This window comes from Seriola lalandi, unplaced genomic scaffold, assembly GCF_002814215.2.
Source record: "Seriola lalandi dorsalis isolate HSWRI2012SDOR001 ecotype SW California unplaced genomic scaffold, Sedor1 jcf7180002054954, whole genome shotgun sequence".
Lineage (NCBI taxonomy): Eukaryota > Metazoa > Chordata > Actinopteri > Carangiformes > Carangidae > Seriola > Seriola lalandi.
The window spans coordinates 576,783-599,274 of NW_019525505.1; the positions used below are offsets into that span (position 1 = coordinate 576,783).

General features: G+C 45.0%; 1 protein-coding gene across 11 annotated transcripts in view; it reads left to right on the forward strand.

Moving 5' to 3' along the window:
- pleca (plectin a) overlaps nucleotides 1-22,492 on the forward strand; it is a 91,511-nt gene that overhangs the window by 68,030 nt on the left and 989 nt on the right. For 9 of the 11 annotated variants that reach the window (XM_087170624.1, XM_087170625.1, XM_023394922.2 and 6 more), the window contains 23 exons: nucleotides 275-402; nucleotides 1,070-1,163; nucleotides 1,248-1,402; nucleotides 2,521-2,857; nucleotides 3,107-3,184; nucleotides 3,359-3,520; nucleotides 3,615-3,719; nucleotides 3,842-3,937; nucleotides 4,124-4,249; nucleotides 4,559-4,711; nucleotides 4,906-5,060; nucleotides 5,161-5,287; nucleotides 5,734-5,917; nucleotides 6,094-6,114; nucleotides 6,645-6,802; nucleotides 7,435-7,613; nucleotides 7,709-7,847; nucleotides 7,931-8,287; nucleotides 8,533-8,616; nucleotides 8,720-8,824; nucleotides 9,149-9,247; nucleotides 11,280-14,627; nucleotides 15,428-22,416. In XM_087170624.1, coding sequence (XP_087026750.1) covers nucleotides 275-402; nucleotides 1,070-1,163; nucleotides 1,248-1,402; nucleotides 2,521-2,857; nucleotides 3,107-3,184; nucleotides 3,359-3,520; nucleotides 3,615-3,719; nucleotides 3,842-3,937; nucleotides 4,124-4,249; nucleotides 4,559-4,711; nucleotides 4,906-5,060; nucleotides 5,161-5,287; nucleotides 5,734-5,917; nucleotides 6,094-6,114; nucleotides 6,645-6,802; nucleotides 7,435-7,613; nucleotides 7,709-7,847; nucleotides 7,931-8,287; nucleotides 8,533-8,616; nucleotides 8,720-8,824; nucleotides 9,149-9,247; nucleotides 11,280-14,627; nucleotides 15,428-21,625 — 12,588 coding nt within the window. In that variant the 3' untranslated portion in view covers nucleotides 21,626-22,416. The remainder of the gene's footprint in view (nucleotides 1-274; nucleotides 403-1,069; nucleotides 1,164-1,247; nucleotides 1,403-2,520; nucleotides 2,858-3,106; nucleotides 3,185-3,358; nucleotides 3,521-3,614; nucleotides 3,720-3,841; nucleotides 3,938-4,123; nucleotides 4,250-4,558; nucleotides 4,712-4,905; nucleotides 5,061-5,160; nucleotides 5,288-5,733; nucleotides 5,918-6,093; nucleotides 6,115-6,644; nucleotides 6,803-7,434; nucleotides 7,614-7,708; nucleotides 7,848-7,930; nucleotides 8,288-8,532; nucleotides 8,617-8,719; nucleotides 8,825-9,148; nucleotides 9,248-11,279; nucleotides 14,628-15,427; nucleotides 22,417-22,492) is intronic. The other 2 variants (XM_023394913.2, XM_023394920.2) reach the window with 1 other exon arrangement.

Sequence of the window (22,492 nt, forward strand, 5' to 3'; positions counted from 1 at the left end):
ATATGGAAATAAGTCTTTATACTATATAATGTAATATATATCCATATAATGGAGACAGATTCCAGTTTTTATTTGGATTTGAATATTTAACCTTTAACACCCACAGTTCTGGTAGCACAATAACCAGTACAATAACTTTCACCACTGTTAACACTATCAGATATTTGGATTTGAAATATTTGTATCAGTCCATTAGATTTAATCTGAAATGTTCGGATGGTTGAGATTTTGAAACACGATTGTTGAACTGTACGCGGCTGTGGTTTTTTTTCAGGGCGCAGTGCAGGCGGGTCACGTCAAAGTGCCGCCAGGTTACCACCCGTTTGACGTGGAGAAGGAATGGGGTCGTCTGCACGTGGCCATACTGGAGAGAGAGCGTCTCCTCAGGACAGAGTTTGAGAGGTAACTGGGCCACAGACTGAACCTCATCACATGCTGGAAGCAGACTCCACCGTTTTTTTTTTTTTGGGTGAAAACCACAAGGAATGAAGAAACTGGTTCAGTGTGAGTCTGAGGATGACTCATTTCCTAATGACAAAGTCCACTTCAGTAACCAACTGTAGCTGAGTTGACTCTGTGGGGCGGGAAGTAGAAATCATATTAGGGCAAACACATGACGGCCCTGCCATCGCCACGGAAACAATCTCACAATAATATGGTCATTTGATTTATGAGCTTGTTTTTGTTAATCACATGGTGGATAGGGCGTAGCTTTGACTGTCGGTTCTTATATTTGAGAGAGTGTTGAAGTGAGCTCTGAAAAGTCTGATCTGTGCTGCGGTGAACTACCCGAGCTCCATCATGGCGTTCATGCATCAGGGATACGAGTTAAAGTATTTATTCCGCCGGAGGACGGAGTGAGTGATGTCATTTTTAATTCTTTAATCAGCTCGTTCAGTTTGAATTATTCGTAATGAGATTGTTTTAATTTAGTTTGCCATAACAAAACAAAGAGGATCCCGGCATCCTCTCTCCCCTCCCGGACCCTGGAGGAAGGTTTGACTGACAGGTACTTTGTTGAAGGTGAATTTTTGACCTTTGACCCCCTCCCCTCCTCCCCCTGCTGCAGGCTGGAGCGGCTTCAGAGGGTCGTCAGTAAGGTCCAGATGGAGTCAGGGGTGTGTGAGGAGCAGCTGAACCAGGTGGAGACTCTGCTGCAGACGGTGAGACACGAACAGTCGGCGCCACTGAAATGACCTGAGCTCCCCGCAGAGCTGTGACCGTCTAACTGTGTCTCTGTGCCGCAGGACGTGAGGATGATGAGCTCGGGGAAACCTGCTCAGCACACAGCAGAGATGGAGGCAGATCTGGAGAAAGCAGAAGGGATGATTCGCTTCCTCTTCAATGACGTTCAGCTGCTCAAAGACGGACGCCACCTGCAGGCTGAACAGATGTATCGCAGGTGCAAAAGAAAGAGGAGTCTAACTGCAACATTTACAATGACTGAGCTTTGACAGTAGAGTTACAGCTAATGATTATCTTCACTATAGTGACCTACTAATTGATCCTTTTATTTATGTGATTAATTGTTAATCAGTAAATTAGTGAAATTTGTAGAGCCCAAGGTTTAATTTCCAATTTACTTGTTTTGTCCAATCAACAGACATGACAACCAGTCTCACTCACATTCACACACACAGCCACCTCTCCCTCCCCCCTCCCTCTTCTCCTCCTCTCCTCTTCTCCTCTCTTCTCCCTTCCCCCTCCCTCCTCTCCTCCTCTCCTCTTCTCCTCTCTTCTCCCTTCCCTCTCCCTCCTCTCCTCCTTCCTCTCCTCCTCTCTTCTCCCTTCCCTCTCCCTCCTCTCCTCCTTCCTCTCCTCCTTCCTCTCCTCCCTCCTCTCCTCCTCTCCTCCTCTCTCCTCCCTCCTCTCCTCCTCTCTTCTCCCTTTCCTCTCCCTCCTCTCCTCCTTCCTCTCCTCCCTCCTCTCCTCCCTCCCTCTCCTCTCCTCTCCTCTCCTCCTTCCTTCCTCCTATCCTCTCCTCTCTCCTCCCTCCTTTCTCCCTCCCTCCCTCTCCTCTCCTCCTTCCTATCTCCTATCCTCTCCTCTCCTCTCCTCCTTCCTTCCTCCTCTCCCCTCTCCTCCCTCTCTCCTCCCTCCTCTCCTCCATCCTTTCTCCCTCCCTCCCTCCCTCCCTCTCCTCTCCTCCTTCCTATCTCCTATCCTCTCCTCTCTCCTCCCTCCTTTCTCCCTCCCTCCCTCTCCTCTCCTCCTTCCTATCTCCTATCCTCTCCTCTCTCCTCTCTTCCCTCCTCTCCTCTCTCCTCCCTCCTTTCTCCCTCCCTCTCCTCCTTCCTCTCTCCTCTCCTCCTTCCTCTCCTCTCTCCTCTCCTTTCTCCTCTCATCTCTCCTCCCTCCTCTTCTCCCTCCTCTCCTCTCTCCTCCCTCCTTTCTCCCTCCCTCCCTCTCCTCTCTCCTCTCCTCTCTCCTTTCTCCTGAGAAGTTGCATCAACTGATTGTTTGGCGTTTCCTTAAATTTATCAAATTAATCAAATTAATCAAATCTGTCTCTGGCTGCAGGGTTTATCGTCTCCACGAGCGCCTGGTGAACCTCCGCAGCGAGTACAACCTGCGCCTGAAGTCGGGCGTGACCACCACGCAGATCCCCATGACTCAGATCCACACCGCCCAGGTCCTGCAGCAGGCCCCCATGAGGGTGCGGCCCGAGCTGGACGAGGTCACCCTGCGCTACATCCGGGACCTGCTGGGCTGGGTGGAGGAGAACCAGCGCCGTGTGGACGACGGAGAGTGGGGGTCCGACCTGCCCACCGTGGAGTCTCAGCTGGGCAGCCACCGCGGCCTTCACCAGTCTGTGGAGGAGTTCCGCTCCAAGATCGAGAGGGCGAAGGCCGACGAGGTACGAACAGTCGATCTCAGATTTGTTCAGATTTGTGTGAATGAATATGAAGTGAAACAAAAGTCGAGTCTGATCATCAAACACGAATGATGTTAAATCATTTTAAAAGCAGAGTCATGAATATTTTAAGGAGTGAGATGGGCAATGCTTGTCTTTGCTGTGGACGTGCTGTGAATTTTTCTTTTTCTTTTTCTCAAAAGAAAAATATTGCCTAACTGACCTTTGACCTCGCCCTCTCCTCTCCTCCAGAGTCAGGTGTCGCCTGCCAGTAAAGCTGCCTACCGCGACTATCTGGGAAAACTGGAGCTGCAGTACGGAAAGCTCCTGGTGAGTGAGAAATGAAAAATAAAGTGACTCACATTACTGATGAAGTTACTCGTCACTTTTTAACTGAAGAGATAAACGGAGACAGAGCAGCTGTGTCACAGATCTTTCAGGAGCTTCAGGTAGAAGCTCTGCTCCCCTGACGCATCATAACACGTGTCACCTGTATCACCACAGAACGCCTCTAAGGCCCGCCTGCGTTACCTGGACCAGCTTCACGCCTTCGTCACCGCGGCGACCAAAGAGCTGATGTGGCTGAACGAGAAAGAGGAGGAGGAGGTCAACTACGACTGGAGCGAACGGAACACCAACATGATCGCCAAGAAAGAGAACTACTCGGTAACAGTGAGATGTTCTGACAGGTTTTACCCACAATGCTCTGCAGTGATAAGGATTAACACATGTATTATGTTGTTGTTGTTGTTGTTGTCAGGGTCTGATGAGAGAGCTGGAGCTCAGGGAGAAGAAGGTGAACACTGTCCAGACCACAGGAGACAAACTGCTGAGAGACGGACATCCTGCCAGGAAGACCATAGAGGTACGACTCGCTCCGCTGCTGCAGTCACATCCACTGCAGCACATACTCAACATCCTGTGACTGTATTATTCACTTAGAAAACATGATTTATCCTCCTCATCACCACTCTGTGTCCTCCTCAGGCCTTTACTGCAGCTCTGCAGACTCAGTGGAGTTGGATCCTCCAGCTGTGCTGCTGCATCGAAACACACCTGAAGGAAAACACCGCCTACTTCCAGGTTCGTTTACCAACTCGCACCGTAACACCTCAACGCGTAGAAACCGTCTGTGCCCGGTTCATATAGTCAGCTCATCACTAAAGAGATAACTTTGTCACGGAGTAATCGGTATTGCTTGCTCATCCGTCCATCTGTCTGTTAGTCTTACTGCCGCCGCCTCATGTCTCCTCTTTGTTCCTCGTCTAGTTTTTCTCTGACGTGAAGGAGGCGGAGGAGAGGATCAAAAAGATGCAGGACACAATGAAGAGGAAGTACACATGCGATCGCTCCATCACAGTCACACGGCTGGAGGACCTGCTGCAGGACGCAGCTGTAGGTTTATTCATCACTGTTATTTACTTTAATGAACACAGAAGATATTGTTCATATTTAAAGTAGCAGTAAGGAGGACAGAGTATTTTGTGTACTGGCAAATGAAATAATAATATTTAATCCTTGGGAACTCCTCAGATTCATTCTTTTAAGTCACTGGTAAAGGTGGAGAAAAAAATCATAGCAGTAAATAGTTTTCCGTCATTTGTCAGAAATATATCTACAGATTGTAAATGAGCAACTTCACACTAACTATTGAGTATTAATATGAATATCCCCCACACTATGCGCATTATTCTGATCTAACAGGATGAGAAAGAGCAACTGACGGAGTTTAAAACTCACCTGGAAGGTCTGAAGCGAAGAGCCAAGACCATCGTCCAGCTGAAACCACGTAACCCTGCTACACCAATAAAAGGCAAACAGCCCGTCCAGGCCGTCTGTGACTTCAAACAGATGGAGGTAAGTGACTGTAACCGTTTACAGCACATGAACACAAATCAGGGGGAAACGCTAAAATCTTAAAAACTCTTTCTCTATTTTTGTCCATATTTTTTAATATTTGTAAAACTGTGGTTAACTAATAATGAAATGACAGACACAGGTATTATGTTCAGTCCACTGACAGGTTGGACCTGTGTGTTTATCTCCTTCAGATCACAGTCCACAGAGGAGACGAGTGCGCTCTGCTGAACAACTCGCAGCCTCACAAGTGGCGGGTGCTGAACGATAAAGGCAGCGAGGCGTCCGTTCCATCCATCTGCTTCCTGGTCCCACCCACCAACAAGGACGCCGTGAACGGTGTCGCCGGGTGAGTTCAGAGAGTCTCGGATTAGTCAGGAACCGGATTCACTGTGGTCCACACACAGGAGGTCACAGGAGAGCTCATCCCCCTCTTTCCTCCTCCTCAGACTGGACGGAAACCTGCAGAGGCTGCAGACCATGTGGCAGACCATGTCTGTGGACATGAGGAGTCTGTTGTCCTGGCAGTACCTGATGAGAGACATCCACATCATCAAGTCCTGGAATATCACCATGGTAACAGCATATCACATACAGAAAAGCTAATACACCAACAGTTCCTTTAAGTTTATATAAAATCTCTAAAGTACATGGAGGTTTTTATCTTTCTCCTAAACTAAATGAAGCCTGTTGTTCCAGGTAGTTTAATTGTTTCACTGCATGAGGTCACTCCTCTGTAATTTGTTACATCTAATTAGATTAATGTGCTGAGTAAGTATGAAAACAGTTGAAATGAACAGTGAGAGTGGGTGGAGTTTATGTTTCATCTTCTGAGGAGTGATTACCTTCATCTGATTCGGTTTGTTCTCTTGATGTTGAATATGTTAAACACTAATAACTAAAAGGCCAAAAGATTTCAGCTGATTATTCTCTACAGAGAGAGAGGGAACGTTTTTCAGTGTTAGTTTTCCTAACGTTTAATACCCCCCCTCCTCACCCTCCCTGCACCTGCACCCCCTCAGTTTAAGACCCTGAGGGTGGAGGAGTACCGGCTGGCTCTGAGAAACCTGGAGCAGCACTACCAGGACTTCCTGAGGGACAGCCAGGACTCCCAGACGTTCGGGGCCGAGGACCGAATGCAAGTGGAGTCCAACTACAACAAAGCCAACCTGCACTACAACACCATGGTCAGCTCTGCAGAGCAAGGTGTGTACGGTGTGGTTACTGTGTTTCATACACCGCAGTGGATCCTTCCCGCCTCTCACATACAGGCTCCGACATTGATTATATGACGCACTTATTTCATTTAAAACATTTTCTCACTGAATCGTTCCTCATGGTCATTGATGTGTTGGTTGACTGTTGGATTCGCATCATTTCAGGCTCAGTTCCGCCCAGCGCAGGTAAGGTGCTTCAGTCACAGTGGCAGACCTGTAACCGGTGCTTCTGATTGGCTGACTGTGTGTGTGCTGCTGCTGTTGTTGTTGTGTTGCCATGTTTCATCTCATTCATTAACTCAGTCAGCCTCATCACCCCCATTGATTCTGATCCCTCCTCACTCCTCTCACTGTGTTGCTGTCCTGTCTCTGTGCATGGGTTTCATGGCAGCTGATTTCCAAACTCTATCAGTGAATGATCGAATTGATAAATTAACCAGATAATCACCAAAGGACCAATCAAGCATGTAAAAGTAAATTTGTTTACAATGTGACACAGATAGTTCAAATACAACTAATGCTGTAAACACAACTGTTAAATAAGTTCCTGTCACTAATTCTGTTTCTTTCATGAAGATGTCATGTTTCTGTGCAAACTGTCTCTTACATGCACTGCAAAACCTGATTTGAACTAATAACCAGCTGTATGTATTCAGAGCTTGTGCTGCTTGTAAACAGATCATATATATATGTACATGTTATTCTGATTGAACCAGGAGAGCAGGATGAGTCGGTGTGTAAGACTTACCTGTCAAAGATCAAGGACCTTCGTCTGAGGCTGGAGGGCTGCGAGAATCGAACGGTGACTCGCGTCCGTCAGCCCGTGGACAAGGAGCCGCTGAAGGCCTGCGCCCTGAAGACCGCAGAGCAGATGGTAACGTCACAGGGGATAAAACCCGAACACAAAATCAGCTATCAGCAGGAGAAAAACTTTATTTCCTTATAACGAGATAAATATCTGGTTATCCGGAGATAACAGAGCTCGTTTTCTCATTATAATGACTAATGAATGTTAATTAGAGATCATATGCAGATGGAAACTTCTGGAACTGTAAAGTGAAAATGTCAGAACGACGCATTGATCAACGCATCAGAGAATATTTCGATCAAGGGCAGAAATCACACTGTGTCTTTTCATATGAGATCATTTTCAGATCCTCGTCAGCTAACGAGTTACTAAGGACTGTTGCTAAGGAGGAGTGTTACTGTGACTTAGTGTGTGAGGTTCAGTCAAAATTATTTCTCCTCATAATATCTCATTGTCTCAGATAACAAGCTTTATCTTGAGATAACGAGATAAAAATAATATTTGCCGGTAGTCCTTCAGCCTTTCTCTGCTTCCATAAGGGGCAGAAGGAAGGAGGATAATCTAAATGAATCAAACCGTCCTCAGTTGCAACGCTAAAATTTGTGTTTGCTTTAAAGTAGATTATTTTTTTTTACATACTGCATTAACACTGTCTGACTGACTGCATGGGGATCTGTCCTCTCACTGACCGATGGCAGAAAGTCCAGTCGGAGCTGGAGGGCTTGAAGAAAGACTTGAGCTCTATCGCTGAGAAGTCGGAGGAGGTCCTGGCGTCTCCTCAGCAGTCCAGCTCCGCCCCGATGCTGCGCTCCGAACTGGACGTGACCCTGAAGAAGATGGACCACGTCTACGGCCTCTCCTCCGTCTACCTGGACAAGTGAGGCTCTGAGACTCTCTGAGCAGCTTCCATGATGAATTCACATCTGTCCTTGTAATTTTTTATTTAATACAACGTGAACCTTTTGATTTCAGGCTGAAGACGATTGATGTTGTGATCAGAAACACTAAAGACGCAGAGGACGCGCTGAGGAGTTATGAGACTCGTCTGCGTGACGTCAGCAACGTGCCAGCGGAGGAGAAGGAGGTGGAGGAGCATCGCAGTCAGCTCAAGGTATTTCCTCGACAGTATCAACAGTATTATATTTCATACATGCAGCGAATGAACCTTTAATCTGGACTTTGTTCTTGTGACAGTCCATGCGCGCTGAAGCCGAGGCCGACCAGGTGGTGTTTGAGCGCCTGCAGGACGAGCTGAAGAGAGCCACGGCCATCAATGACAAGATGACGAGGATCCACAGCGAGCGCGACGCCGACCTGGAGCATTACCGTCAGCTGGTCGGCAGCCTGCTGGAGCGCTGGCAGGCCGTGTTCGCTCAGCTGGAGCTGAGGCTGCGGGAGCTCGACCTCCTCGGGCGCCACATGAAGTCCTACCACGAGAGCTACGAGTGGCTCATCCGATGGCTGGCAGAGGCGAGACAGAGGCAGGAGAAGATTCAAGCCCTGCCGATCGGTGACAGCAAGGCTCTCAAGGAGCAGCTGGGAGAGGAGAAGGTAGAGAGAGAGAGAGAGGGAGGGGGGAAGGAGAGGTGGAGGAAGGAGAAGTCATTAAGTCCACAGAGTTAGAACTCCTTTAACTTGAATTACTCACTGGCTGTTTTGAATTTGAGTTAATGTGTTTATAATAATAAACAAGAACTGAGTTGCAGCTGTGGCTTTAATAACTGAACTACCGTGAAAATGTAAAAGAGATGTAGAGATATCTTTTAATGTTTAAATGTTTTCATTCATATCCACAGAAACTCCTGGAAGAAATCGAGAAAAACAGGGACAAGATTGAAAATTGCCAGAAAAATGCAAAAGATTACATCGATTCAGTCAAGGTCTGTACCGATACGTTCAGCTTCACGAGAAAATCAAGTTTATTTTCCGGCTTGATTTCAGGTTTTCTTTCTTTTTTTTCTTTCTTTCTTTCTTTCTTTTTAGGATTATGAGTTCCAGATTCTGACCTACAGAGCTCTCCAGGATCCGATAGCATCTCCTCTAAAGAAACCCAAAATGGAGTGTGCGTCTGATAACATCATCCAGGAGGTTTGTTGCACAAGCAGCTGTCAGTGGTGACTTGTAGAGTTAAATGAAAAGAGCGATTAGATTCTCATTTCTGCATCTTTAATAAGGAGCTGCCAACAGCCAGCAGGAGGTTAGCTTAGCTTAGCAAAAAGACCGGGAACAGTGACCGACTGTGACCTTTTTATCACTACTATGATAAAAACACATCTAAAAAATGCCTTTAACTTAGACACATAATCATTGGAACTAAATTTTTTATTTAAAAAATGTAAATTATAAAGTATATTATATATGTTTTAAACTGAAATGTTTTTTAACTCCTCTGTTTTCTTGCTTTTGTTTTAGTACGTCACTCTGAGAACACGCTACAGTGAACTGATGACTCTCACCAGTCAGTACATTAAATTCATCCTGGACGCACAGCGCCGCCTGGAGGACGATGAGGTACTTACACACTGTGTGAAGCAGCAGCAGGCGCCACTAACACAAACAGCCTGTTCACTCATTAAACTATCGTATGGGAAATAATTTGTCATTAAATACTAATAAAACGTTGGCACTCAAAACCTACTGATTGCGTTAAGTGGGATAGGAGAGCAGACAGTGGTGAAGCAAACTGTTTCATCCTGGTGTTGTAGCACATCACATCCCCACTACAATATACTGTATGTCTCTCATTCCCCTACACTGTGTATTAATCAGATCATGTCACATAGTCTGTACACATGACTCCGATTTGGCAGCAGCTCCGAATTCACTCACGTTTTCTAACTGCTCAGCTGCTTTTCCAACGATTTTCATTTGGTCTTTGCTTCTTTGTTTCCACTTGAAATCACTCACACCTGTGATTTGAAGGTTTCAGTTCGGCTCCTTTGCCCTCTCAGACGTTTGCCCTTTTTCTTCTTTTCTAACTTTCTATTGTGTTTGATCCTTATGAACCTGCTCGCCAGTGCTTTGTCATGGTGAATATTATTCACGAGCTTAAGAGATGAATTAACTCCCAAAGCACCAGGTATTTAAAAAAATAAAAGACCCTCTCAGTTCATGTCATCCCTCGCTACATCAGACCCTCGTCTGTGGTGAACGGAAGGTTCAGGATTTTTAGAAACTTTTCATTTTAGTACATTTTAATTTTGAAATGTCGGCATCATTGTCCTGTTTTAATTAATTTGAAAAATTTGATGTCTGAATAATGTGTACAGGCACCAAACTACTGTTTAAGGGTTACACTATCAATTAATTCTATTTTTGAATAATCTGCTGATTATTTTTTCAATTTAATAATTAATCCTTTACAGTACGAAACATAAAAGAGTGGAAAAAAAAAGGCCATTACAACTTTGCAGAGCCAAAGATATTCAAAGATACGACAAAGCAACGCAGCAAATCCTCTCATCAACCAGACCATGTTTAATTTTTCATTATTTTTGCCTGAAAAATAACTGAAACGATCAATCGATTATGGACTAATTGATTGACTGATCCAGGCTGGTGCTGATATACCAGAGCTCAAATACAGATCAATATTACAGGTTTCTAAAATGTTGAACCTTCCCTGTAGGTCTCCATCACCTGAACTTACCATTCTTACTAAATGGTCGATCTCATCTCTCGATGTCGCTTCTTCTTCTTCTTCTTCTTGGATTTATGTCTCGTCACTTCCTCTGAATCCAAGCTGACTTTGTGTTGTTTGTGTTACATGAACTCATGCTGTGTTTGCTGCATCACTATGCTAATCTTCATAGTGTGAATATTCTGGTTCTTACGCTTTTAATTCTGACGTGCTGTGATGCAAACTTCATAAAATCTTCATTATTTTTGATTACTGCTGTTTTTAGCTTTTCAGTGCAGTTTTAATATATTTAAAAGCTTTTTGCATGCTCATTATTATTTATTCCCTGCTTAGTTCTTCTTAATTACTTTACGTGCTCAATATAAAGCTGTGTGTGAAGACTGAGGAGAGACATAACTCTAATATGAAATTGAAATATAAATGTTTTTTGTTTAAATATAGAAGCAGCAACTACAAACTCTCACATGTTGAAAATATTAATACTAAGTTTTCAAATGTTATATGCACACACTTTGCTGTTATGTAAGTCCACATTGTACAATACACACTGTGTAAAATATGGCAAAGCTTTATTATGAAATTTCCCTTTAAATGTACAGCGTATCGGCCAATTAAAATATGTCAACTGCATGAAGTGGAAGTTAAGTGCCGTGCTGTGTTGTGGAGTAAAGTGTCATTCTGTGCGCCATACATTGAATAAACATGACAAGCATTTCCCAATACAGTATTTAGCCCTAGTAAATAGAACTGTCTCTTTGTTGTAGCTGTAACATATCCTCATGTATTTACATTTTTATGTAGCTACATGTTTTAGAACTACTTTAATGCTGAAGGTTTATTTAGTCTAACACCTCTAATATTCTCTCACTTCCCTTCACTCCTTCTTTGCTTCTACTAATACAGAAAGCTTCTGAAAAGCTAAAGGAAGAGGAGCGGCAAAGGATGGCAGAGATACAGGCTGAGCTAGATAAACAGAAACAGCTGGCCGAGGCTCACGCTAAGTCTGTGGCCAAAGCCGAACAAGAGGCGCAGGAGCTGAAGATGAAGATGAAGGAGGAGGCCAGTAAGAGGCAGGACGTCGCAGTGGACGCTGAGAAGCAGAAGCAGAACATCCAGCAAGAGCTGCATCATCTGAAGAGTCTGTCGGATCAGGAGATCAAGTCCAAGAACCAGCAGCTGGAAGAGGCGCTGGTCAGTCGTAGGAAGATCGAGGAGGAGATCCACATCATTAGAGTCCAGCTGGAGACGACGATAACACAGAAGACCACAGCTGAGGGCGAGTTACAAAAGCTCAGAGACAGAGCTGCTGATGCCGAGAAGCTCAGGAAAGCTGCTCAGGATGAGGCAGAACGGCTTCGCAAGCAGGTAACAGAAGAGACCCAGAAGAAGAAAAACGCTGAAGACGAGCTGAAGCGTAAATCTGATGCAGAGAAAGAAGCTGCCAAGCAGAAGCAGAAAGCTCTAGATGACCTGCAGAAGTTCAAACTGCAAGCGGAGGAGGCGGAGAGGCGCATGAAACAAGCCGAGGAGGAGAAACTGAGGCAGATTAAGGTCGTAGAGGAGGTGGCACAGAAGACTGCTGCCACTGAGCTGAAAACCAAATCCATGTCGTTCAACGAGAAGGCGACAAAACTGGAGGAATCCCTAAAGAAAGAGCAAGGCACCGTCCTTCAGCTGCAGGAGGAAGCCGAAAAACTCAGGAAACAACAAGAGGAAGCAAACAAAGCCAGGGAGCAAGCAGAGAAAGAGCTTGAAACATGGAGACAGAAAGCCAACGAGGCTCTGCGTCTGAGGCTACAGGCTGAGGAGGAGGCCCAGAAGAAGAGCCAGGCTCAGGAGGAGGCAGAAAAACAAAAGCTGGAGGCCGAGAGAGACGCCAAGAAAAGGGCTAAAGCTGAAGAAGCTGCTCTGAAGCAGAAGGAGAACTCAGAGAAAGAGTTGGAAAAACAGAGGAAATTTGCAGAACAAATCGCTCAGCAGAAGCTGTCTGCGGAGCAGGAATGCATTCGCTTAAAGGCCGACTTTGAACACGCTGAGCAGCAGAGGGGTCTGTTGGATAATGAGCTGCAGCGTCTGAAGAACGAGGTGAATGCTGCTGAGAACCAGAGGAAACAACTGGAAGACGAGCTGGCAAAAGTCAGAAGCGAAATGGACGCTCTTGTCCAGATGAAGGTTCAAGCGGAGAAGGAGACGCTGTCGAACACGGAAAAGAGCAAACAGCTCCTCGAGTCTGAAGCGTCGAAAATGAAACAACTTGCAGAGGAAGCAACGAGACTGAGATCAGTGGCTGAAGAGGCAAAGAAGCAGAGGCAGATCGCAGAGGAAGAGGCAGCGAGGCAAAGAGCAGAGGCCGAAAAGATACTCAAGGAGAAACTGGCTGCCATCAACGAGGCAACTCGCCTGAAGACGGAAGCTGAGATCGCTCTGAAAGCTAAAGAGGCGGAAAATGAAAGACTGAAAAGACAAGCTGAGGATGAAGCTTATCAGAGGAAGCTGTTGGAGGACCAGGCCGCTCAGCATAAACAAGACATCGAGGAGAAAATCACTCACCTGAAGAGCTCGTCTGTCTCTGAGCTGCAGCGTCAAAAAACTATTGTGGAAGAAACTCTGAAGCAGAAGAAGGTGGTTGAAGAAGAAATTCACATCATCAAGATCAACTTTGAGAAGGCATCAAAAGAGAGGTCAGATCTGGAGGTGGAACTAAAGAAGTTGAAAGGCATCGCAGATGAGACGCAGAAAAGCAAAGTCAAAGCTGAAGAGGAGGCAGAGAAGCTGAAGAAGCTCGCTGCAGAGGAAGAGAAGAAAAGGAAAGAAGCTGAGGAGAAGGTGAAGAGGATTACTGCTGCAGAAGAAGAGGCAGCCAGACAGTGTAAAGTTGCTCAGGAGGAAGTTGACCGCCTCAAAAAGAAAGCTTCAGAAGCAAATAAACAGAAAGACAAGGCTGAGAAAGAGGCAGAGAAGCAGGTCATTGTGGCCAAAGAGGCAGCACAGAAATGCACCGCTGCAGAACAGAAAGCTCAGGACGTTCTCAGTAAGAATAAAGAAGACATCCTCGCTCAGGAGAAGCTGAAAGATGAGTTTGAAAATGCAAAGAAACTTGCACAAGCAGCTGAGAAAGCCAAAGAGAAAGCGGAGAAAGAGGCTGCATTGCTCCGTCAAAAAGCAGAGGAGGCTGAAAAACAGAAAAAAGCAGCGGAGGATGAAGCTGCTAAACAAGCCAAAGCTCAAAAAGATGCAGAGAGGCTGAGGAAAGAAGCAGAGCAGGAGGCGTCTAAGCGAGCAGCAGCTGAGGCAGCAGCTCTGAAGCAGAAGCAGCAGGCTGATGCAGAGATGGCCAAACACAAAAAAGAAGCAGAACAAGCTCTTAAACAGAAGTCTCAGGTCGAAAAGGAACTTACGATTGTTAAACTGCAACTGGATGAGACAGATAAGCAGAAAGCAGTGCTGGATGAGGAGCTTCAGAGAGTCAAAGGTGAAGTTAACGATGCTGTCAAACAAAAGGCGCAGGTGGAGGATGAACTGTCCAAGGTTAAGATCCAGATGGATGAGCTCCTGAAACTTAAGATCAAAATCGAGGAAGAAAATCGCCGCCTTATGAAGAAAGACAAAGATAACACACAGAAATTACTTGCAGAGGAAGCAGAGAAGATGAAGAGCTTGGCGGAGGATGCTGCCAGACTTAGTGTGGAGGCTGAAGAAACAGCCAGACAGAGGCAGATTGCTGAGGCTGACTTGGCTGAACAGAGAGCTCTTGCAGAGAAAATGCTAAAGGAGAAAATGCAGGCCATCCAAGAGGCTAGCAAACTGAAAGCTGAGGCTGAGGAACTCCAGAAACAAAAGAAGCAGGCACAAGACAAGGCTAAGAAACTGTTGGAGGACAAACAGCAGATTCAGCAGCGCCTTGATAAGGAGACAGAGGGTTTCCAAAAATCATTAGAGGCCGAGCGAAAGAGGCAGCTGGAAGTTTCAGCTGAAGCAGAGAGATTGAAACTAAGGGTGAAGGAGCTCAGTGACGCTCAGACAAGAGCTGAAGAGGAGGCAAAGAAATTCAAGAAACAAGCTGATGAGGCTAAAGCTCGTCTTCAAGAAACAGAAAAACAAACTACAGAAACTGTTGTACAGAAGCTGGAGACACAGAGGCTGCAGAGCACTAGAGAGGCTGATGACCTGAAGAAAGCCATCGCTGACCTTGAAAAAGAGAGAGAGAAACTGAAGAAAGAGGCAGAGGGGCTTCAGAAAAAGTCTAAAGAGGTATGATAACATGAAGTAATATAGTTTATACAACCCTTAACATGACCATGCTAAACACCCTAACTATAGACTAGTAAACACATAACATAACATTTCATGTAAATTGCAGTGACTTATATTAACATCCAGCAATTTATATGAATGTTGTTCAGAATACAATAGTACAGAATTAATATGGTCACAGCAACACATGACAGGAGTAATTTGACAATTTGGGAAATATGTTTATTTACTTTATCGATTTGAGTCTGTAAATGAAGCTGGACCCAGGACACGGTCAGCTTAGCTTAGCATAAAGCTTCCATAAGGGAAACAGGAGGAAACAACTAGCGTAGCTCTGTCCAGTTCACTTTGTTTTTGTGTGGATTAAACAAACAAAATATAATGTGTTAGAGCAGTGTTTCTTAATCTTTTTCACATTAAGGACCCTAAACTGATACAAATTAGACGACAGACCCCATTTGATAAGATTTTGTAGATGTTAATTACAGAGAGAAACCCATGAATATTCATACATTCTGTCATTGTGTTACTTGGACCCTATTTTGAAAACCACTGACTTAGAGAGCTTTAAAGGTGCTGGTAGGTTGCCGTTGAACAGAGCTAAGCTAGCTGTTTCCCCCTGAGTCCAGTTTTTATGCTAAGTTAAGCTAACCAGCTGTGGCTCCAGCTTTATATTTACTGTGCAGTTATGAGTCATATCTATCCTATCAAACTCCCCTCAAGGAAGCTGTTTCAAAAATTGTTGAACAATTTAAATATTTCTTGATATTTTACCATTTTCTTTTCTTTCCAAACAGATGGCGAATGCCCAACAAGAAGAAATTGAGCAGCAGAAGGCCATGCTTCAGCAGTCTTTCCTCACAGAGAAGGAACTGTTGCTGAAAAGAGAAAGGGCCGTAGAAGATGAGAAAAAGAAGCTTGAGAAACACCTGGAGGATGAAATGAATAAAGCCAAAGCTCTCAAAGATGAACAAGAGCGTCAGCGGAAGCTGATGGAAGAAGAGAAGAAGAAACTTCAGGAAATAATGGATGAAGCTGTAAAGAAGCAAAAAGACGCTGAAGCAGAGATGAAAAACAAGCAAAAAGAAATGGAAGTGCTTGAAAAGAAAAGGCTTGAACAGGAAAAACTTTTGGGAGAGGAAAACAAAAAGCTCAGAGAGAAACTCCAGAACCTGGAGGTTGCCTCCAAACAGGCTGCGTCGAAAACAAAGGAAATTGAAGTCCAGACTGATAAGGTTCCTGAAGAGCAGTTAGTTGCCATGACAATGGTGGGAACAACAAAGAAAGTTTTCAACGGCTCTGTTGAAGTGGATGGAGGGAAGAAAGATGAATCACCATTCGCATTTGAGGGAATAAGAGAGAAAGTTCCAGCTGAAAGGCTCCATGACATTGGCGTTCTGACCAAAAAGGAGTTTGACAAACTGAAAAAGGGCAAAGTCTCTGTGCAAGAACTCGGAAAGACTGATAGAGTTAAATCATGTCTGAAAGGTCAGAACTGTGTCGGAGGTGTGTTGACTCCATCCAAAGAGAAAATGAGTGTCTATCAGGCCATGACAGAGAACAAGATCACTCCTAACACTGCCACCATGCTCCTGGAGGCTCAAGCAGCTGCTGGGTACATCGTAGATCCAGTGAAAAACAAACTCCTCTCTGTAGATGAAGCCGTTAAGGATGAGCTGATTGGTCCCGAGCTCCATGACAGGATGCTCTCTGCAGAGAGGGCAGCCACTGGCTTCAAAGATCCCTACACTGGGGCCAAAATCTCTCTCTTTGAGGCCATGAAAAAGGGACTTATTGACAAGGAGCAGGCCACCAAATTTCTAGATGTACAGCTTGCAACTGGTGGCATCATTGACCCTATCAATAGTCATAGAGTACCCCTGCAGACCGCCTACAAACAGGGTCAGTTTGACGGAGACATGAACAAGAAACTCACTGATCCCAGTGATGATATCAAATTATTCATTGACCCCAGCACTCAGGAGCAACTCACTTACAAACAGTTACTGGAGAGATGCACCAAAGATGCAGAGACAGGCCTGCTGATACTACCAGTGACTGATGAAGCTGCTCAAACTGAAAGAACATACACAGATTTGGAGACTAAAGAAGTCTTTAGTAAATCCACCGTTGATGTGCTTTTTGGAAGATTCAAAGGAAAAACTGTCACTATTTGGGAAGTGATCAATTCAGAGTATTTCACTGAAGAGCAAAGGCGGGAACTGATTCGTCAGTACAAGACAGGGAAGATCACAGTGGAGAAGATCATCAAAATTGTCATCACTGTTGTGGAAGACAAGGAGAAAAACAATGAAAATTTGTTTAATGGTTTGAGGGCCCCAGTTTCTGCCAATGAACTGTTAGAGTCTAAGGTTATAAACAAAGACTTGTTCAACAAGTTGAGTAACGGCAAGATAACAGTTAAGGAGATCTCTGAGATGGAGTCTGTGAAGAAAGCACTACAAGGAACACCGACCATCGCTGGGCTGTTGAATGAACCAACCAAGGAGAAAATGCCTTTCTATCAAGCTATGAAGAAAGAATTACTGTCCCCAGAAACCGTAGTGAACCTTCTTGAAGCTCAAGCAGCGACTGGGTTTGTCATCGATCCTGTCAAAAATGAGAGGGTCCCTGTTGATGAGGCTGTTAAATCAGGTCTCGTAGGCCCAGAACTGCATGAACAACTTCTGTCTGCAGAGAGAGCTGTCAGTGGCTACAGAGATCCATACACAGGAAAGAAGGTGTCTCTGTTTGAGGCCATGAACAAAGGCCTTATCAAGAAAGACCAAGGCATTCGTCTGCTTGAAGCACAACTCTCAACAGGTGGAATTATCGACCCTGTTAAAAGCTACCGCATCCCACATGAGGTTGCCTGCAAGCGTGGATACTTGGATGAGGAAATCGCCAAGACTTTGAACAAGAACACCGATGAAACAAAGGTCTTCTATGATCCAAACTCACAAGAGGATACAACCTATGCACAGCTCATGAATAAATGTGTCCCAGATAAGGAAACTGGACTTCTGTTGCTTCCCCTCTCAAAGAAGGCTGCAAAGCCAAAGAAAGACAAACAGATTACAGAGGCTAAGACAAAAGAAGCTTTGAACCAGACAACTATGGAGCTGGAGTACGGACCCTTCAAAGGAAGAAAAGTAACAATTTGGGAGATCATCCACTCTGAGTACATCACAGAGGAGCAAAGAATTGAGCTAATCCGACAGTACAGAATGGGGCAGGTGACAATTGAAAGGCTGATAAAGATTGTAATAACAATGGTTGATGAAAAGGAGGACAAAACAAAGGAAGATGCCTGTTTTGAAGGCCTTAGGGCAGCAGTCACTGCCAGATCATTACTTGATTCCGACATCATTGACAAGGCTACATTTGATCAACTCCAACAGGGTAAAAAGACACCTAAAGAAGTCAGTGAAACTGATAAGGTCAGGAAGTACTTGCAGGGCACAGACCGCATCGATGGCATCACAATGAAAGATTCAGATGAGAAGTTAAGCATATATCAAGCAATGAAAAAGAACGTTTTACAACAAAACACTGGGCTTGCACTGCTAGAGGCTCAAGCTGGAACTGGTTTTATAACTGATCCAGTCAAAAATCTGAAATACTCTGTGGATGACGCTGTGAAGGTTGGAGTTGTTGGCCCAGAACTTCATGAGAAGCTTCTCTCAGCTGAGAAAGCAGTGACAGGATACAAAGATCCGTACACAGGCAACAAGATTTCTCTATTCCAAGCAATGAAGAAAGAGCTCATACTAAGGGAGCATGCAATCCCTCTCCTGGAGGCTCAGTTCACTACAGGAGGGATCATTGATCCAGTCAGCAGCCATCGCGTTCCCAATGACGTGGCCATTCAGCGTGGCTATTTCAGTAAACAAATGGCCAAGTCCTTCAATGAACCATCAGGTGACGTTAAAAACTTCATCAACCCCAACACCAATGAAAGTGTAACTTACAAGCTGTTGCTGGAGAAATGTGCAAGAGATCCCACCTCTGGTCTGTGCTATCTGCCTCTCTCGAAGGTTGAAGCTCCGGGTCCTGTCGAGAAATCTTACCAGTACACAGAGGAGCAAGCCCAAACAGATCTGGCCAACACTCAAATTGAGGTCCCTCATAAGAGTTTTGCAGGAAAGAGTCTGACCATTTGGGAAGTCATGAACTCAAATATGCTTCCAGAAGCAGAGAGGCGCCGCCTGATGGAGCAGTATCGCCTGGGGCAAATCACAAAGGAAAGAATAGTATTCATCATCATTGAAATAATTGAACAAAGAGAGACTCTAAAGTCAGAGCAGAGCATGTCCTGTGATGTCATCAGAAGAAGAGTTACCATCGAGGAGCTTTACAGTGCTAGAATCATCGATTTGCACACCTACAACCTCCTGAAGCAAGAAAAGATGACGATTCGTGAGGCGATGGAAATGCCTTCAGTTAAACAGTACCTGTTTGGTACTGGTTGTATCGCTGGAATTATGTCAGACAGTCCACCAAAGATCAGCATTTACCAGGCTATGAAGAGTGGAAAGATTAAGCCTGAAGTTGCTTTGAATCTCTTGGAGGCCCAGGCAGCAACAGGGTTCATGATTGATCCAGTGAAAGATGAGCTTCTAACTGTTGATGAAGCTGTGCGCAAAGGACTCGTGGGCCCTGAACTCCATGACAAACTTCTCTCTGCTGAGAGAGCAGTCACAGGTTACAAGGATCCATACAGCGGAAAAGTGATCTCCCTCTTCCAGGCTATGAAAAAAGACCTGATCCCAGAGGATTATGCATTGAGGCTTTTGGAGGCCCAGAATGCCACTGGTGGGTTAATGGATCCTGAATACTACTTCCATCTCCCCACAGATGTGGCCATGCAGCGTGGATACATTAATAAAGAGACTCTTGACAGAATATCCGAACCTACTGGGGATGTGCGAGGATACACTGATCCAACAACAGACGAGAAACAGTCCTATTCTCAGCTTCTAAGACGATGCAGGGTTGATAAAGAAAGTGGTTTGCGGCTGCTTTCACTGGCAGACAGAAGACTTCTCTTCAAGGGTCTCAGGAAGCAAATCACTGTGGATGAGCTGCTTCGTTCACAGATTATCGACCAAAAGACCTACAACGAACTCACTGAGGGCATCCTGTCAGTGGAGGAGGTCAGCAGAGACCTGAAGAAATACCTTGAGGGTACCAGCTGTATTGCTGGTGTGTATGTAGAATCTAGCAAAGACCGCCTGTCTATCTACCAAGCCATGAAGAAGAACATGATTAGACCAGGGACTGCCTTTGAGCTCCTTGAGGCTCAAGCTGCCACAGGATATGTAATTGATCCCATTAAGAATCTGAAACTAAATGTCACAGAAGCCGTGAAGATGGGCGTCGTTGGCCCAGAGTTTAAAGATAAACTCATCTCAGCTGAACGCGCTGTCACAGGCTACAAGGAACCTTATTCTGGCAAGACCATCTCTCTATTCCAGGCCATGAAAAAAGGCCTAATTCTGAAAGATCATGGCATCCGTCTGCTAGAGGCTCAGATTGCTACTGGTGGAATCATTGATCCACAGGAGAGCCACCGATTGCCAGTTGAAGCAGCGTATGAACGCGGCCTGTTTGATGAGGAAATGAATGATATCCTCACTGACCCATCTGATGACACAAAGGGCTTCTTTGACCCCAACACTGAGGAAAATCTCACCTACCTACAGCTGATGGAGAGATGTATGATCGACCCAGAGACTGGCCTTGCTCTTCTGCTGCTGAAAGAAAAGAAGCGCGAGAGGAAGACTTCCTCCAAATCTTCTGTTCGCAAACGAAGGGTCGTCATTGTTGACCCAGAGACCGGCAAAGAAATGTCAGTGTATGAGGCGTATCAGAAAGGGCTCATCGACCACCAGACATATCTGGAGCTCGCAGAACAAGAATGTGAATGGGAGGAAATCACCATCACCTCATCTGATGGAGTTGTGAAATCCATGATCATTGACAGACGGTCCGGTCGGCAGTATGACATTGATGATGCAATTACTCGGGGCCTGATTGACAAGTCAGCTCTGGATCAATACCGAGCAGGAACTCTGTCCATCACAGAGTTTGCTGACATGTTGTCTGGAAACATGAGTGGAGTCAGATCACGTTCATCTTCCTTCGGTTCCTCTTCCTCCTACCCAATGAGTCCAGTACCTTCCATAAAAACACCAGCAACCACCTGGAATGATCCAACAGAAGAAACCGGCCCTGTAGCTGGGATCTTAGACACAGAAACACTGGAGAAGGTGTCCGTGACAGAGGCTATTCACAGAAACCTTGTGGACAATATAACAGGTCAAAGGTTGCTGGAAGCCCAGGCCTGCACTGGAGGCATCATCGACCCAAATACCGGAGAGAAATTCCCTGTTACAGATGCAATGAACAAAGGGCTTGTGGATAAGATTATGGTTGACCGCATCAGTCTAGCCCAGAAGGCTTACAATGGATTTGAAGATCCAAGAACCAAAACCAAAATGTCAGCAGCTCAGGCCCTGAAGAAAGGCTGGCTGTACTACGAGGCTGGACAGCGATTCCTGGAGGTCCAGTATCTCACTGGTGGGTTAATTGAACCGGACGCCACCAGCAGAGTGTCTATAGATGAGGCTGTGAAAAAAGGCACCTTAGATGCACGCACTGCACAGAAGCTGCGTGATGTTAGTGCATACTCCAAATACCTCACATGCCCTAAAACCAAGCTGAAGATCTCTTACAAGGATGCAATGGAAAGAAGCATGGTAGAGGAGGGGTCTGGTCTACGACTGCTTGAGGCTTCATCTCAGTCGAGCAAAGGCCTCTACAGTCCCTATAGCATCAGTGGGTCCGGTTCTGCTACTGGGTCACGGTCTGGCTCAAGAACTGGATCCAGGTCCGGCTCCAGGAGAGGCAGCTTTGATGCTACAGCATCAAGTTTCACCACAACCTTCTCCTCTTCCTCCTACAGCTCACCAAGCTACGGCCGTCGATACTGATGAGTTAAGAGTGATTTTCTAAGGGAAGGATTCACTATAAAACCACAGTGCTCACCAGATGCCTATTTCTCAGTGGAATAAAATACTTTCTTTATTCTGCTCTGCATGTGGTCGCTACAGGACTTTTAATATTTAATTTTCTACAAGTTGCATAATTTTGATTTTTGTATATTTTACATTTTAGTTAGTCAGACTTTCTGATTACCATACTGCAAGAACTTAGAGTACACAACAGTGTACATGATTTCTTTTTTTTAAGTTTAATCTCATAAGCATTTACTGAACATGAATTTATTTACTTCCAATATTGTGTTACACTAACTGAAAGTGTTCATGACCATTACTCTAATTGAACCAAATTGAGTGTACAAACAAACAAACAAACAAACACATTCTCTGTACATGTATATTTGTGATTATTAACAAAAGCAGTTTAAAGAAAGAGATAAAAGCCACTCTGCAGAGCAGAATAATGAATCTCCTGAATATGAATAACACTAATAGTGTCTGCTTCAAGAATGCCAAGCTTCAAGATCTTTTCTCTCCTGGGGTACACTGCCGCATATACTCTGCCAATATCTGAGCTCCACCCCATTCCCAACTGTCCTAAAACCTGGAGTTACAGCAACATGCTAGCCTTGTGAAGTGACCTGCAAACAGCAAGCTCCCTCAAATGGAAGGAATATGTAGCCTGTTATGACCATTACCTCCATCTGACAGTTCTGGACTTTACACACCAAACCTCAAGACCCAACACATACAAGTCCCTGCCTTTTTGACACTTCGAAAAGGTACGAAAAGAGATTATTTAACTTTTAATCTATTGACAATTTTGTTGTAATTTCTATGTCTGTGTCATTTAGTGTC